The 16215-nt window shown below is 44.6% G+C and overlaps 1 protein-coding gene across 3 annotated transcripts; it reads left to right on the top strand.

The window, feature by feature from the left end:
- Positions 1 to 16: 16 nt before the first annotated feature.
- Uba5 (ubiquitin like modifier activating enzyme 5) lies at positions 17 to 16215 on the top strand. Of its 3 annotated transcripts, none has more exons than XR_007591215.1 (12): positions 17 to 726; positions 3028 to 3073; positions 3187 to 3276; positions 6189 to 6298; positions 7183 to 7269; positions 8292 to 8376; positions 9161 to 9265; positions 9425 to 9552; positions 12642 to 12777; positions 12945 to 13103; positions 13303 to 13409; positions 14834 to 14875. XR_007591215.1 is itself a non-coding variant. In XM_050139520.1 (12 exons), the coding sequence occupies exons 1-12, from the start codon at positions 584 to 586 to the stop codon at positions 14915 to 14917; spliced, it is 1200 nt and encodes a 399-aa protein (XP_049995477.1). In that variant the 5' UTR covers positions 18 to 583; the 3' UTR covers positions 14918 to 16215. The 3 variants fall into 3 exon arrangements, 2 of the variants coding, with proteins under 2 accessions (XP_049995477.1, XP_049995478.1); XM_050139520.1 differs by having other exon boundaries at positions 18 to 726; positions 13025 to 13103; positions 14834 to 16215; XM_050139521.1 differs by lacking the exon at positions 17 to 726 and having other exon boundaries at positions 3026 to 3073; positions 3187 to 3271; positions 13025 to 13103; positions 14834 to 16215.

Genomic DNA, 16215 nt, shown 5'->3' with positions numbered 1-16215 from the left:
TTGGGGTCTGGAGGAGAATGAAGGAAGCGCCTGCTCTGGGCCCCAACTGAGAATTTTCTATCAGCGTCAGAGCTGCAGGCCTCGATTTTATGGAAAAATAAGGTCACAAACGTCACTCGGGGGAGATCCTCCACTCTAGATTACTGACGCACCAGGCGGAAACCCTGTGAGGTCCGGTTAAGAAGAGGGTCCCCCACGACCTTGGGGTCCCGGAGTAAAGGCCTCGGTGTTCCTCATGGCCTCCTAGATTAGAAAGACAGAATCGCTGTCGGCCTGATCTGGACACTCAAGAGCGCTGGCCCTGCCGCGACGTGGTTTAGCGGTTCTAGAGGAGAACTGCAAGTGTTTTGAGGACTGTTTTGCCTGGGGGAGCCATGGCGGCTGCGCACCGGAAGCGGCGCGCCGGAAGGCCGACGGACGTGGCGGAGACGTGTCTTACTGGGATGCCTGCAGGCTCTTTCTCGGCTGTCGGGACCCGGAAGGCTGTGCGTAGTCCACCTGCACTTCGTGGGCCCAGCGGAGCAGCGTGGGGCGGCGGCGGCGGAGGCCCAGGCTGGCAGCGGCGGCTGCCGGGGGCCCAGCCATGGCCGAGACGGTGGAGCGGTTGCGGCAGCGGGTTGAAGAGCTGGAACAAGAACTCTCCCGGGAGAGAAGCCGGCAGGTCGTGGGCGGCCGGACCCGCATCGAGAAGATGAGCTCCGAGGTGGTGGACTCCAATCCCTACAGGTGATCCGTGACGGGGCGGGCAGGGCCACGCTCCTCTTGCGGGGAACAGCAGGCCACCTGCGGCACCTTTCTTGCTGTGGCGGTCCTGTCCCTAGATGGGCAAGGCCGCGTTTTAGCGCTAGTCAGAAGATAATCCTTGCCGAGCGTAGTGGCTCGCGATTCATTCCAGCATTCGGGAGGGTGAGGTAGTGGGGTTGTCGCGAGTTCCAGGCCGGCCTGGGCCGTATCGTGAGACCCTTTCTCCTGCAAAGAGAATCCAAGGCAGGCATCCATATGGTTCAGCTGTTGTGCCCGCTGTCCAGTGCCCAGTTTTCTCTCACCCTTGACTCTTTATTAGTCTACCTCGCTTTGCATAAGGCTGATTGCTAGCGAGCTCTGTCAGAACATGACATCTTACGTAAAGCTGCCAAGGCTAAATTACAGTTACTGAAAGACCTTTCAGTATAACTTAGATGAGGCAGGGCGAGGGAGAGTTGGTTACTAGGGGGCTCAGAAACATCTTTGACTATCGACTTTGCTAGGCCTGCTTACTTCTGTCCCTAAAGGACTTTCTAGTTTATGAGGGAGAATACAGAGCAATGGTTAAGGGGAAGAAGGTCTCAGCATCACGACGGAATGAATTCATTTTTCAGCATACCAAATAGCCAGTAACTTGTAACAGCTGCTAAGCTGCTTCAGATTCCTTACTGTGAAGTGGGACCATAAGAATGCCCGTTTCTGTCATAGTTCTGAAGACTGAAACAGTCAGTTTACGTGAAGTTCTTAAAACAGCAGTTGTACATGGCAAGCCTCGTACAAGACTGCATTCAGGAGCAGGCAGGTAGACCTTTGGGTTACATATGTTTTTCTTCTCACTGTAGCCCTGTGGGATTGCTGTGATTTCGAGCTCATTCTGTAGGTGAGAGAAGTGAGAGTTAGAGAGCTCCTTTAGATAGATTATAGTAGAGAATAGGATCTGGGTGCGTTAGGTTTCTCCCCCATAAGTCTGTAAGCCTGTAAGTAGTGCGGATAGAAACTGGGTGGTTTTAAAGTAAGTGAAGTTCTAGAAAGAGAGCAATGTGTGCAGTGGGTCTAGAGACACTCTCAGGTGCTGACGTCGGAAACTCGTGCAGGTGAATGTGTGCAGAGGCGTGTTAGAGACCTGCTGGGGCTAGGCTAAGTGAAAGCACCTAGGAGAGCAGGCATCAGGAACACACACTTGCTGCCTTGAGGACTGGAGGCTAGGGAGGCAAGGGAGAGTTCTAAAGCAGCCACCCAGCCGTGAACACTTATGATCTAGCCAAGAAGGCCAAGGCTGAAGGGGTGGGAAGTGTTTGGTAGCAGGAATGGACATTTACGAGTGAAATCTTCAGAAGACTGAAAAGCAAGCAGGGAAAAATACTGCAGTAGTATGCATTTATAGACACGGTCACATGGAGCTGAAAGTGGGAAGAAGGGGCCAGCCAGAGGACTGCTGACTTTCTAACAGCCCTAGATCCACCCCTGCCATCAGGAACAAACTATATAACACATTTTATGTACATAATATATGTGTACACAATATACACACGCACAGAGTACACACACACACACTTAGGTAATAGACCAGATGAGCAGTGGCTGAAGTGCTTAGAATCCTTGGGATACAACAGATGTTTCCAAAAGTAGACATCATCCATCATGAACAGAGACCATGGGCTTATTTCACTTGCTATATACTCATACAGCACGGGAAAATTATAACATTTCATGTTGTCCTTCAACAATTAAACTATTAGGTGTAGATCTTGTGTATACATTAGGATAAAGAATATTTTTTAGAAGAAAAATGTTTCACAGGCTACACCCAGGAAAGTCCATGTTTTTAAACCTACCGACTGGTTTATTCCTACCTAGTAAAAGTTAGCTTTTAAGGTCACAGAGATCTGTTTCTTGGTATTAAAGGTGTGTGCCACCACTGCCTGGCCTCTAAGGCTAATAACTAGTGGTTTAGCTTTGATCTTCAGGCAAGCTTTATTTGCTAGAGCACAAACAAAATATCACTACAGTGTGGGGCTGGAGAGATGGCTCTGGTTAAGAGCACTGACTGCTCTTCTACAGGATCCTGGTTTGATCCCCAGCACCAACAGGGAAGTTCACCATCCTTAACTCTAGTCCCCAGGGTATCTGATGCCCTCTTCTGGCCTCTGCAGGCACTGCATGTACCTTCAGTACTGCATGTATACATACATATAAGCACATACTGGCAAATTACTCATACATATGACAAATACAAATAAAAAGGACTGCAAGAGCTCTGAACCTCTTCTTTTTTTCTTGAAGCCGTCTGATGGCGTTGAAGCGGATGGGGATTGTCGGTGACTATGAGGTATGCTAAACCTTTCCCAGCCTCTGAACGCGATCGCAGTGGATGAGAATAATTTCTGGCGAATAATCAAATGAAGAGCAGTAACGAGTACACGTATCATTTTGTGTTCACAGAAAATTCGTACTTACACTGTAGCAATAGTAGGTGTTGGCGGAGTTGGCAGTGTGACTGCCGAAATGCTGACAAGATGTGGCATTGGTAAGGTAAAAAGACTTCTCTTTGCCTGTCCAGTAGGGAACTGTTACCCCTGCAGCAAATCAGGTACAAGTTAGCGCTCTTCTGCTCAATCAGTGCTTTGTTGATTTCTGTTTGTTTATGGAATAGCTCTTCTCAAGAGGCTGAGTCATAGCCCTCTCCAAACAAAGGCTCATGTTATTGCTAGTTAAACAAAGGGCATTTAATTGTGTTCAGGAACTTTTGTTTAGGGTAGTGTAATTAATTTGGAATTATTTTAGATACAGGACCTGTTAGAAATGGTTCAGGGGTGCCCCCACTAATAGATTCCTAGTATTTTAGCAAGGCAAAAATTTTACTTCTGCTGGAGGGTGTATAGCTGTGCCAAGTCAAGCAGTTAGGCTCACCCAGTGGGGGTTCTGCTGGGTTTTTATTCCTAATGTAAGGGCTCCTGTGCCCCACTCTGAGTGGTCAGAGTTCAGCCCCACACTCTTACATAGCTGACTAACTCCAGATAGCACAGCAGATGAGCACAGTACAACTTTTGGGAACAGGATACAACCTTGAGCATGTATTGATTTCAAGAAGTGCTGACTCTGGAGAAATTTGAATTTCTGCCAAGTGACCACTTTACAATATTTTTTTAAAGTTCTTATTATTTTTTATATATCCTCTCATACAATACGTCCTGACTGCAGCCTCCCCTTCTTCACTCCTCCAAGTCCCCCTGACACACAACAGTTTTTTAAAAACAGTGTTGTCTTATTTGACCTTTGATACAAAAGACTGTAGGACATTTAAGTGGATAAAAAGTGCAGATGAAGTGCTCGGCTAAACACAGAGTGGAAAGCACTGAATTTGAACTGGGGATGTTTTAGATTTTTTTTTTTATTTAGCCCATTTTGTTTTCTTTTAAAAACAGACTCGAATTGTAGAACCTTTTGGCCAGAATTTGATTTCAGTCTTAGGTGTCTAAAGCCAAGGACTATTGATATTACTTAGTTGAATAGAGAAGTTTTCCACAGTTATCTGCCCTATGTTATTTCCATAAAACATGCATTCTCCAATATCTTCGTTAATAACTTAATATTAACGATATCAGTTGCAGAATTGGCCCTCGTTTATCAATATAAAAATGATGCCAACAAAATACTTAAAATGCTTATTATAATCTTAATATCTTTGAAGTGGTTTATAGAAGCAGGCCAAAATATTGCTTTCTGATGGCTTGAGTACCTGGTTGATTGGTGGGATGCTGGAGATGCCGAGGTCAGTGGCAGCCATGTTAGAGCAGACTAACAGACCTGTTCTGTGGTTTTAGTCCTGCAGGTGTCAGAGCTTGAGACCTGCCATGCTGATTTCCAGGCAATCCCGACAGTGCAGAAACTTAACACTGAGAACCACTGGGGCCTTGCCTGGGCATTTGTTAGGAAGGCAGGCTTAAGGTGTAGCGCATACAGCTGATCAGAATCCGTCTGTTAGTAGACGCTGCACGTTAGTCTTGAGGAAGTGCTCTTTGCCCCAGTAATGGCGTCAGGTGGTGCAGAAGCTGCTAGATGAGGCCACAGCAGTCACTCCCGAGGACTGCTGTAATGAGAATCACCGGGAGGACTTGGCTAGCGCCATGTCCAGTTATTCCCATGATAGGCAGTTAGGAATTCTGGCAGTGAGATGCAGACACCTGTGTTTCCACTAACTCTTCTGGTGATCCCACTGTATTCCCAGGTTTGTAAACCAGACTAAACAGTTAAGTTTCAGAATTCTTTCTCCTTTCTATAAAACGAATAAGCCAGAAGCTAATTGATTAAGTTTGGGGAAAATGGTGCCTAGAAAACCCAGAGCCCATTTCTTATCTCTGCAGGTAGCTGCAGTTCCCTGGATGACTAAGTCTGCATCAGCGGCTTTGCTTTCCAGAAAGTTGACCTAAGCCAAGTAGCGACAGTGTTACAGTGTCCACTTTTTTCACAAAGCCAAATAGAGCCACAAACTCAGATTTAGTACTCTGTCTCACCTACTAAATATTATTGAATGAGCCATAGTTTAGGGACTTTGGAGTTATCAAGGGCCTAAGTGGTATCTTTGCTAGCAAGATACTAAGGTTCTCTTGGTATTGTCATAGGCTTTTGTTTGTTTGTTTTAAGTTTCTGTATTGAGAAGAATAAACTCAGGTCTGGGGATATAGCTTTGTGGTAGAGAAGTTACCTAGCATGGATTTGGTCACAGGTTCAATCCCCAGCACTGACCAAAAAAAAAAAAAAAAAAAAATCTGACCTCTTCATACTGAAGAGAAACGTGATCTGCTCATTTTAGGTGATGTGTGTACAGTGGCAAACACTGAAGTAGACAAGAAGAAAGCAGGAACCAGGCAGTGGTGGTACACATCTTTAATCCCAGCACCTGGGAGGCAGAGGCAGGCAGATCTCTGTGAGTTCGAGACCAGGCTGGTCTACAAGAGCTAGTTCCAGGAAAGGCTCCAAAAAAGCTACAGAGAAACCCTGTCTCAAAAAAAAAAAAAAAAAAAAAAAAAAAAAAAAAAAAAAAAGAATAAAACAGGAAAGAATAATTAGCTGGTTGCTAATTCTCTTTGGTAAGGATTTTTAGCCTCAGCTTGGTTGTGTGGTGTGCTATACAAAGGGAGTCAAGGAAATGGAGCAGGGTTCCCTTTCTTACTGTGCCGGTCTGTAGAAGCAGCACAGCGTGGGGTCGGGGAGAGCCCTGCATCAGCTGAGCGCTGTTGAGCAAGGCCCAGCCGCCTGGTCACTGAGCTGAGGATAGAAGATGCTGTGCATTTTTCCTCACAGGACATTTAGTAAATCTCTGTAAGGCACCGGGTGCCTTAGAATTAACTAATGTTATTACACCGCCACCATTAAGCCTATCAAATGGAAAATCCACTAGTTTCATGTCATTTTTCACTGAAATACCACTGTTTTCATTTTAGTTACTGCTTTTTGACTATGACAAGGTGGAACTGGCCAACATGAATCGACTTTTCTTCCAGCCTCATCAAGCAGGACTGAGTAAAGTTGAAGCTGCAGAACACACCTTGAGGTAATCATAGTTGCAGCAGAGGGCCGCACGCAGTGGGGTCTTGTTAGAAAATGAATTTTTTACTTACTCTGAAAAAGATTTCCCCCCAAGCATTTAAGAATTGTTTAGTGGCATATGGCGGCCATGCTGCACATTCCAGCACACAGGAAGTTGAGGCCATGTGAGGAGTGGTGCAAATTTGAGGACAGCCTGTGCTGGAGAGCAAGTACTGGGCCAACCAGGGCTGCATGGCAAGGCATAGACTCAACAAAAACCCAAGCCAGGCTATTCTTAAAGGCCATACCAAACTGGATAGTGGCCAGATTTGGCTCATACGCTGTGATTTGCAAATCCCAAACATTCTTGGACTAAACTGAAAAAGACATAAAGAAACTCTCAGACTGTACTGGGGGCTAAGGCTTTGTTCCCAGCACAGAGGTTGTTCTGGGTTAGAATGGGAGCATTCTTGAAATCTTTTATGAGACGTCCATATTAGGGAGTCCAACATTGGCCTTGAGCAGGGCATAGTCACAAGTGCAGTGTAGAGCTGCTCTCGTAGCTCGTCTGCAGCAGCTGCAGCACGTGGGCAGAGGGCTGGACCTAAACGATGCACGTGTTTTCATCCAGGAAGTGCAACAACGGCAGTAGAGGACGACATTTTTAAATCCTCCTCGCTGCCTCAGCCCTCTCCTCTGCTTTTCCTTTGTTTATATGTCAGAAACAGCACCGGGCACTGGCCGTCTGCAGATGTGTGCAGGTGTGTCACCGGGCACTGGCCATCTGCAGATGGTGTGCTGGTGTGTCACCCTAGCCCGCCTGTCCTCACATTGGCAGATAGAAGCCTTTTCTGTCCTTCCGTCCTCTTCTTACTAGGAGGGTTTGTAATATTTGCTTTTCCCTCTCAGGAACATTAACCCTGATGTCGCATTTGAAGTTCACAACTACAATATCACCACCGTGGAGCACTTTGAGCACTTCATGAGCAGAATAAGGTGAAATTTGTGAAGGTTTTGTGTAACGTCCTGATGTTCAGCTCAGTTAAACAAAGGCTAGAAAAATCTATTGACAATTTTTTTCAGCTTTAGGAAAAGTAATTTTTATGTAACATTTATGTATTAGACTGCAGTCTACACACAAACATATATGTTCCAAAAACTAAAATTGGGGGAAAAATCCCTCTGAAATGACAGTGATTCAACAGGCGGCCCTCAGCTTTGTGTTCTGTGCTCTAAAGTCATTGTCTTCAGTCTGTTGGGACTCCTGAAGTAATTGATTCAATTAGCTTTACTCTGTGTATGTTTGTAGGGAAGCCTGAACAAGGCAGTGAAACTCCCTGAGTTCAGTGGCACAGGCCTATAATCTCATCATAAGTTCGAGGCTAACCTGGCCAACCTAGACCCTTTCTCAAAACTATAAAAAAATAAAATAGCCCTCTATGTATCTCACAGGGCACTTACTTGGCATGCCTGAGGCCCTGACTTCTGACCCAACAGGACTAAAAAACTGGACCAAAACAAATATCTGTGTGAGAACCCACAGGGAGATGACAGCCCCGTGAATAGACTTCATGCTTCCTTTACTAGTAATGGAGTCATTAATACTCTAACCTTTATGTGAGGTCATTAACATTAAATACTATGCTATAATTGTGTTCAAACATTTAAGGAAAGAAAACCGACTGCACAAATAAAATTAATTGGTGTGTTTTGTGTTTCACTGGGTGTGGTAGTAAACACCTGTCAATCCAGCCCTTGGGAGGCGGAAACAGGAGGATCTCAGTTTGAGATCTTGCTTCAAGCAGCAGTGGGGGTTATATGGGCCATGGGATTTGGGTTTGCCTCTGGTTGTTTTTTGAGGTGGGATCTCTTACTGTATGAATGGTGAAACCAGTGACAGTCTTTCTGCCTCAGCCTCAAGTGCTAGGCCTGCAGGTGTGGCCACCAACCCTTAGAACAAAAGAAATGTATTTTGTATCCTCCGCGTTTTTTAAATACAGTTTACTTTCCTTCTCTAGTAATGGTGGCTTAGAAGACGGAAAGCCTGTTGACCTAGTTCTTAGCTGTGTGGACAACTTTGAAGCTCGGATGGCCATCAATACAGTGAGTGTTACAGAAGGGGTCGCAGCCCTGGCTCTAACCTGAGTGTTCTAGCTGAGTGTAGTTCTAGGTTTAAACTCTGCACAGCCTGCTTTAAAATGTGTGATGAGAGCTTCTGGCCTGGCCTCTGATGTGTTACAATGTCTCATTCTCCTGTGTATAAAGTAGCAGATGTTTCTGCTGTGTGGTTTTAAAGTAGATGACTATTTTATGATGCTTGTTCTAGTCACCACTGGGTTTTCATTACATTCAGAGTGTGTGCATGTGTGTGTGTGTTTGTGCATGTGTGTGCGCGTACCACCATATTCCTGTGAAGGTCAGAGGACAACTTGCAGAGGGCATCTCTCTGGGATGAGACCGTGTGTGACCTAGGAATTAAATTCAGGTCATGAGCCTTAGAGATAAGCATCTTTCCCAGCGGAGCCATCCTGCCCGCTCTCCATTGGTTTTCACTTTCTGTCTTACTAGGATTAAATATATAAATTGAAAACATTTCCCAAAGATAAAATACTTTTCCTTTGAATCACTTTTAAATGATTCTTATGATTTTTTTATTGAAGATTTAGAAAAGTAAGTTTTTCTGTTAATCTGGAGAAATCTAGGAAGCAGTGGTTCAGTGTAAGGAATGGAGCAGCCTGTGTGTGGAATATGGACGCTGTATCTCAATTATTGCAGCTCTTCTCTTGGACCACGAAGCCTCAGGATCCGTTTAGATAACACCTGATAGTCCACAGAGGAGGATGGCAGTAATTCGTGCTGTTTTGTGTTTTCCCCTTTTCCTGTTAAGGCTTGTAATGAACTTGGTCAGACGTGGATGGAATCTGGGGTCAGTGAAAATGCAGTTTCCGGGCACATCCAGCTCATGATCCCCGGAGAGTCGGCGTGTTTTGCGGTAGGCATTGTCACGGCTCACTGTCGCTGGTGGACATCAGTGATCTCCCGTAACTGGTGTCTAAGTCAGGGGAGCAAAGGACTGTGCTGGGTACTCTCTGGAGCATTTCGATTGTTTTACTCTATTTCGTTTGTAATTGTTGTCTTCTTTCTCATGTAGTGTGCGCCACCGCTTGTAGTTGCTGCAAATATTGATGAAAAGACCCTGAAACGAGAAGGCGTCTGCGCAGCCAGTCTCCCCACCACCATGGGAGTGGTTGCAGGCATCTTGGTTCAAAATGTATTAAAGTAAGTAAGGGCTGATTTTTCTGAATAGTGTTGTATGCTTTTGATTAAAATGTATTTCATAAAATACTCTAAGAATTGATATTGTCAACTAAGTAGTTATCTTATACTTAAATTTTTTTTAAGTATATCATACATACATGGACTTTTATGTGTGTGTGTGTGCACGCGCGCGCGTGCATGCGCTCGTGCACATTCATGTATGTATGTATGTTAGTATGTGCACGCATACATGTTTATTTAAATGTCAGTTACTTCCTGCATTTGGAATAACTTTTAAAAAAATGATACAGAATATTCTATATACCCGGAGCATTGGGAGAACAACACTGGGCAAGAGGGCTAAATTATGAGAATGTACCATTAGGTATTTTGGTATGCATACATTCATGATTGTGTGTACAGGAATGCACTTGTACTGCTTGTGGGACAGTCAGTAGATGGCCTCAGTCGGTAGTCCTCGCCTTCCACAATGTTTGAGGTGGGGTCCTGCTTGCACCAGGATAGTTGGCCTGTGAGCTTGCAGGGACTTTCCTGGATGCCTCCCATCTTGTAGAAGCACTGGAATTACAGTCACACACAACTGGCAAGCTTTTACGTGGATGCTGGGGATCTGAACTCAGGTCCTCATGTTTGCACGGCAAACCCTTTGCTCATTGAACCATCTCCCCAGCTTTCATTCAGTTTTATGCACAATCTTCTATACCGAAGCTGTCATAGAGTTTCTGTTACTGTGATAAAACACCATCACAAAAACAACTCATGAAGGAAGGGATTTATTTAGCTTACACTTCCACATCTTCATCCATTATTGAAGGAACTTAGGGCAGGAATTCAAGGAAGCTGGAGCAGGAACTGAAGCAGTGGCTGTGGAGAAGTTCTGCTTGCTTCCTTGTTCCCCACTGCTTACTTAACCTACTTTTAATACAGTCCAGGGCCACCTGCCTAGAAGTGTCACCACCCATAGTAAGCTGGACACTCCTACATTAATCATTGATCACAAAACTGCCCCCACAGACTTGTCTACAGACCTATGTGATGGAGGCGTTTTCTCTTCCCAGATGATCCAGGTTATGTTAAGTTGTCAAAAACCCAACCAAGACAGAAGCTTTTCTCTAGAATGTCGTTTGACAGGGAGGGGTCACAAGGGAGCTCCATGGGTGTTGGAAATGCTCTTTGACTTACATCAGTGACTAAGTTTAGCTTTACGTTTACTGCATTTAAAATTGCATAGTTGATAGTAATACCAGTTTTTAAAATTAGATTTAGCATGACACAAATTTTTGTCTGTGTGTGCAGGGGGCTATGCACGTGTGCACATGTGTATGAAGTATGCTTTTTTGTGCATCCATGTGTGAAGGCAGAGGGCACTGTTGTCTTCCTCTATTTCTTTACCTTTAAAATGACTTTTACTGACCTCACTGATGCCAGTCTCATGCATGTAGGAAGTGCGGTCTGATGCTGTAGCCTCCTCTCCGTTTTCTCTGTTCTCCTTCTCTGTCACCCTACACATCTCCTCGCATCCATGGCTTTGTTGTTATTTAGCCAGGGTCTGTACAGCCATGGGTTTGGAACGTCTGCTGCTGCCTGGTGGGCACTCAGTGGGTACGCAGCTGAAGACAACGACTACCCTTCCTCAGAACCCACCCGTAGACAGCAGTTCAGCAGGGAAGAGGGATAGGCCCATCAGCCCTCCCTGGCCCATGACTCACTGTTGGTATTGTGTAGACCCATTGCAAACAGCCATAGCTGCTGTGGGTGCCCTGCCCAGCAGACAGCATTTTCAGCCCTTCTCCCTGTCTCCTGCAGTGTTCCCTGAGCAGTATGGAGCGGTATAAATGGCCTACTTAGGACTGAGCAATCAGCCTTCACTTTTATCCTCAGCACCGTGACCAGCTCTGTGTCTGTATTCAGTGTTGTTCATTGCAGAGAGGCTTTTCCCAGGAAGGTTGGGGAGCATCTGTCTATGGGTATAAGCTTAAATACTTAGAAGACAGTCTGCTGCCTAGGCTACCTAAACAGCAGTAGTAATCTGCCCATAGGGCCTAAGACTTTAACCACAGGTTTCTGACTACATTTATGGTAGTAGGTTTGAATTCCCTTTTGTGGAGCAGGCCTCAAATCCAGTCAGTGAGGGGGTGGTTCTCACCCACACCTCTGCCAACAGCAGTGCCATCACCTCACCCGTGGGCCCATCTTGCCTGGCAGGGTAGTATTATTGAATGTAGGGATTGCAACTAGGTAAGGCAATTGGTGCCTTTTCTTCCACAGGGGCCTGTAGAGCACCTTCTGGCACTACAAAAGCTAGCCAATGGGAAGAGGCTCAGCTCACTTCCAGCTGCATTCTCTATGCCTTGCACTGAAGGTGTGTTCCATGTTATTTCTGAGACAGGGTATCTTACTATCTAGGACTCAGCATTTTGGCTACACTGGCTGTACAGCAAATCCCTGAGATCTGCCTGTCTCTACCCCTCCCCATCTCAGTCTGGGATTACAAGCTCATGGTGCCATGGCTGCCTTCTTATTGGCTGCTGGGGACCCAGACCTGGACTCCCAGGCTTCCATAGCAAGTCCTTTATCCACTGAACCATCTCCCAAGCCCCGATAACTCAGGTTTAAAAACACATCTCTCATGCTGCAGTTTCCCTGAGATCCGTGTGCTGCTCTGTGGTTTAGCTGCCATACTTTACTCACCAGCAGTTTATCTTTAGAGGCTCAAAGATAATAGCTCATTATCCGTGATGGGAAGTAGTACCCTTGCCTTTCCTTCTTCACTCCGCAATCACTCAAGCAGCCACTGTGAGCCGAGTTTTATAAATAAGGTGGAGAAAGTTGCTGTTTCCTAGGTTGTTTGTTAGAAAACTCATTATCTACTCCAAAGTGTTTTGTAGAAATTCACTGACTTCTAGTACTTTTTTTTTCTTTATTAAGTATAATTTGATTTTCTTTTTTCTTTTGTGTTTTAAGATGTGGTTTCACTATATACCCCTGGCTGGCCTGGAACTCACAGAGACGTGCCTGCTTCTCCCTCCCAAATGCTGGGATTAAAGGTATGCCCCACCATGCCTCGCTAATTTGATTTTCTTTTCCAGGTTTCTGTTAAATTTTGGCACTGTCAGTTTTTACCTTGGATACAATGCAATGCAGGATTTTTTCCCTACCATGTCCATGAAGCCAAACCCTCAGTGTGATGACAGAAACTGCAGGAAGCAACAAGAAGAATACAAGGTATACACAACCAATTGATTGGTTAGGAAGTTTGAGGATCACATTGCAAGGCCAGTAACTTTGAAAAGAAACAGATTCGCAATATAATATAAATGGTTCTGCATTTTTATAGTTTTATAGTTAATTTCTCATACTTCAGAACAACACCCATTCTTGCTTTTGGTAAGATAAAAGTGAATTCTTGTGGAGTGCTGCTGCAGAGAGCTGAGAAGAAATCCCGGTGTTTGGTGCTGTTTGTTTTCTACAGAAGAGGGCCGTGGCCCTGCCCACACAGGAGGCTGTACCCACGGAGGAGGAGGAGATAGTCCACGAAGACAACGAGTGGGGTAGGAAGCCTTCGTGCCCCAGCCTCACTGTGGAAGCACACTCTTTGCTGGGAGGGAGAATAAGACTACGCAACATTTCAGATAATTCTTAGACTGTTTTCTGCGGGGATGGGGTGGGGTGGGTTGTAAGAGTACACAGAGATATAAGTGATTCGTAGAGTTTCTTGAGAATGAGCACAGGTCACATTTAATCCTCCAGGTATTGAGCTGGTGTCGGAGGTTTCAGAAGAGGAACTGAAGAACTCTTCAGGTCCCATTCCCACCTTACCTGAAGGAATCACAGTGGCATACACAGTCCCAAAGAAGGTATTTACCCTGATATGTAAATATCAGACAAGAGAAAATACGTATCTTCCTTCAGCTTCATCTTACATCGGAAGGCTATTGAGGTGCAGTCAGCCTTGAGGTGCTGAGAAGTACTCTTGTCGCCAAGGAGACAGGCACAGCTCATTGGAAACTGAGAAAGTAGAGTCTTTGAAAAATCCACGGATGTATCCAATATAATAGATTTAGTTTAAATTAAAATATTACTTTCACATCCTGATAATTTTAGCCACAAATCCATGGAAAATTCCTTTGGAAAAGGGTGACAGTGTGCGCCTGTGGCCCTGCATGTAAGCGGCTGCAGCAGGCAACGGTTTGCAGTTGGAGATGCACCTGGGTGTGTAATAAGACCTGGAAGTGGAGGTCATGGGTAGGGAGGCGAGAAAGAGAGCAGGCACACAAGTAAACCTACAGAAATACAGACAGAGCCGGGGCTGGGCTCACCAGGCAAAAGATAGACAGCTAGGCAGTCGTTACTGAAAAGTTGCTGAACATTATTAATATCAGGGCACGCAGATGAAAACAGTGAGGTGCATGCCCCTCCGAGGGGAAAGGTCAGTGCTGGCAAGGATGTGCGCAGAGGGAGCCGGGATGTAGCAATGCACTGCCATCAGGAATGGAAAGCAGTGCCTCTGGTTTGTAAACAGAATGGCGGAGGCTCCTCAAGAAGTTAAAAGAATTACCGTATATGTGATGTATGTGAGCCAGTGATCTCATGGGCGGTATGTATCTAAAGTATATATAGCCAAAATGCCCACCGATGAATAAAAGATGTGCACACACACAATGAAACACTATTGAGCCATAAGAGGATGGGCAACCTGTCACTTGTGAAAAGACAGATGGAACTAGACGTAATTAAGTAAAATAAGAGTGGCACAGATGGACAGACACGTGATCTCACTCGTGTGTTACAGAAGTCGAGAGTGGAGTAATGCTTCTGGTGAGTGGGGGAGGAGGGAGGAAGGCTGGCCAGCAGCTTGTAGGTTACAGCTTTCTAGGAACATTAAGCTCTGGTGCCTGTCCAGAAGGGTAGCTGCAGGTAGTCATTGTTGTATGTTAAGTAGAAGGAGTGATTTTTGAATGTTCTCATTACAAAGAAATGGTTATTCTGGCGAACATCACACAGTATATACATGTACCATAACTTTATGGTCTACTATATATAACAGTAATTTTATATTAAAAATGCGCTCAATAGGAATGTCAAGAATATTGACATTGCTGCCTCCTGAACAAAATTTTGGTGAGGAATATAAAGAACTGCATTTTCCCTAAATATTTCAAAATGTATTTATCAGAGAAAATAAGCTTTCTAAACATGTTGAGCATGGGTAAAGCAAACTGTTAAGGACACGCAGCTTTGTATGGTTCTGTTTTCATTGCATTTCCCCTTTTGTTGACAGCAAGAGGATTCTCTTTCTGAGGTAACAGTGGAAGATTCTGGTGAAAGCTTGGAAGATCTCATGGCCAAGATGAAGAACATGTAGATCATGGACTAGCATTTGGTTTATTTTCTGTACTTATTTTATCCCCTTGGTATTAAAATAATTAAAACTAATAAAACTTAGGGCCGCCTTAACTGGCCTGTGGATCTTTCCTGAGTTATCATGCTGTATGGAACACTAGTGGTTGCTTCTTGCTTCCCTCGACAGCTGAATTGGTAATGCTCCCACAGAAAGGAGAGGGGAGGCCAATCCTATTCCATAATTTCCTTTACAGTAATTAATTCCTTGTCTATGGACTGAGGCCCTGGACTGTAAGTAGTGCAGATGGAGGTTGGGATGTTTAGCCTGGCGGCTGTGGCCAGCAAGTGTCTTGAGTGTCGATAGCTTCCTACCAGTTACCCACTACTACTAATCTGACCAGGAGTGACTTCACACAGTCAGCCTATAGAATAAAACGTCCCTTCAGATGTTTCTCAGTGAGATATGTCTTCTTCATTGGCAGTGTGTGAACCTGTGAGTTAAATATTTAAGACAAAGCATAGATAATTGCAAGCTGTCTTTGTGGACAGACAAGTACGTTCAAGAAAAAATATCAATTGTTTTCTAATTTTCACTGACCAAAAGGTATTGCCTTCTGGAACAGAAATGCCTGGAGCCGCCATGTTACTGAATAACATGTACAAGTGCCATACATCATATAGACTGTGAGCATCATATAGACTGTGTGCATCAGAGACTGTGTGCATCAGAGACTGTGTACATCATAGAGACTACATCATAGAGACTACATCATAGAGACTGCATCAAAGACTGCATCCTAGAAACTACACCATAGAGACTATATCATTTAGTCTGTGTACATCAAAGACTACATCATAGAGACTGTACATCATAGAGACTGCATCATAGAGACTGTGTACATAAAAGACTATGCATCATAGAGACACTGCATCATAGAGACTGTGTACATCATAGAGACTGTACATCAAAGGGACTGTGTATATCATATAGGCTGCTCCTGAATACTTCAGCTTGATTCCCTAAACAGATATTAGCAAGGCTTGTCCTGAGTAGTGGGCAAAATGAACTCGAAATTGCCTTTTAATGAATGACAGGTATTTGTTCCCTGGAAGGGGTTCCATTTCCAACTGTGACCACTTAAATTGTAAACTGATGACTGATGTGAATTGATGATTTTTACCTTGAAGATAATTGAATCTGTAAATGTCTAAATTGTGTGTGTTGGGAAATGTTAACAAAAGTTTAAAGTATCATTCCTTATTTCTAAAATAAAGTTGTAAAGACCAACTCTAGGCATCAGTTTAATGTACTAACTTTGA

The sequence above is a fragment of the Alexandromys fortis genome, unplaced genomic scaffold, assembly GCF_014885135.2.
Source record: "Alexandromys fortis isolate MF-2015 unplaced genomic scaffold, M_Fortis_MF-2015_v1.1 scaffold_36, whole genome shotgun sequence".
NCBI classification, from domain to species: Eukaryota; Metazoa; Chordata; class Mammalia; order Rodentia; family Cricetidae; genus Alexandromys; species Alexandromys fortis.
This window is presented reverse-complemented; position numbering and strand designations above follow the sequence as displayed.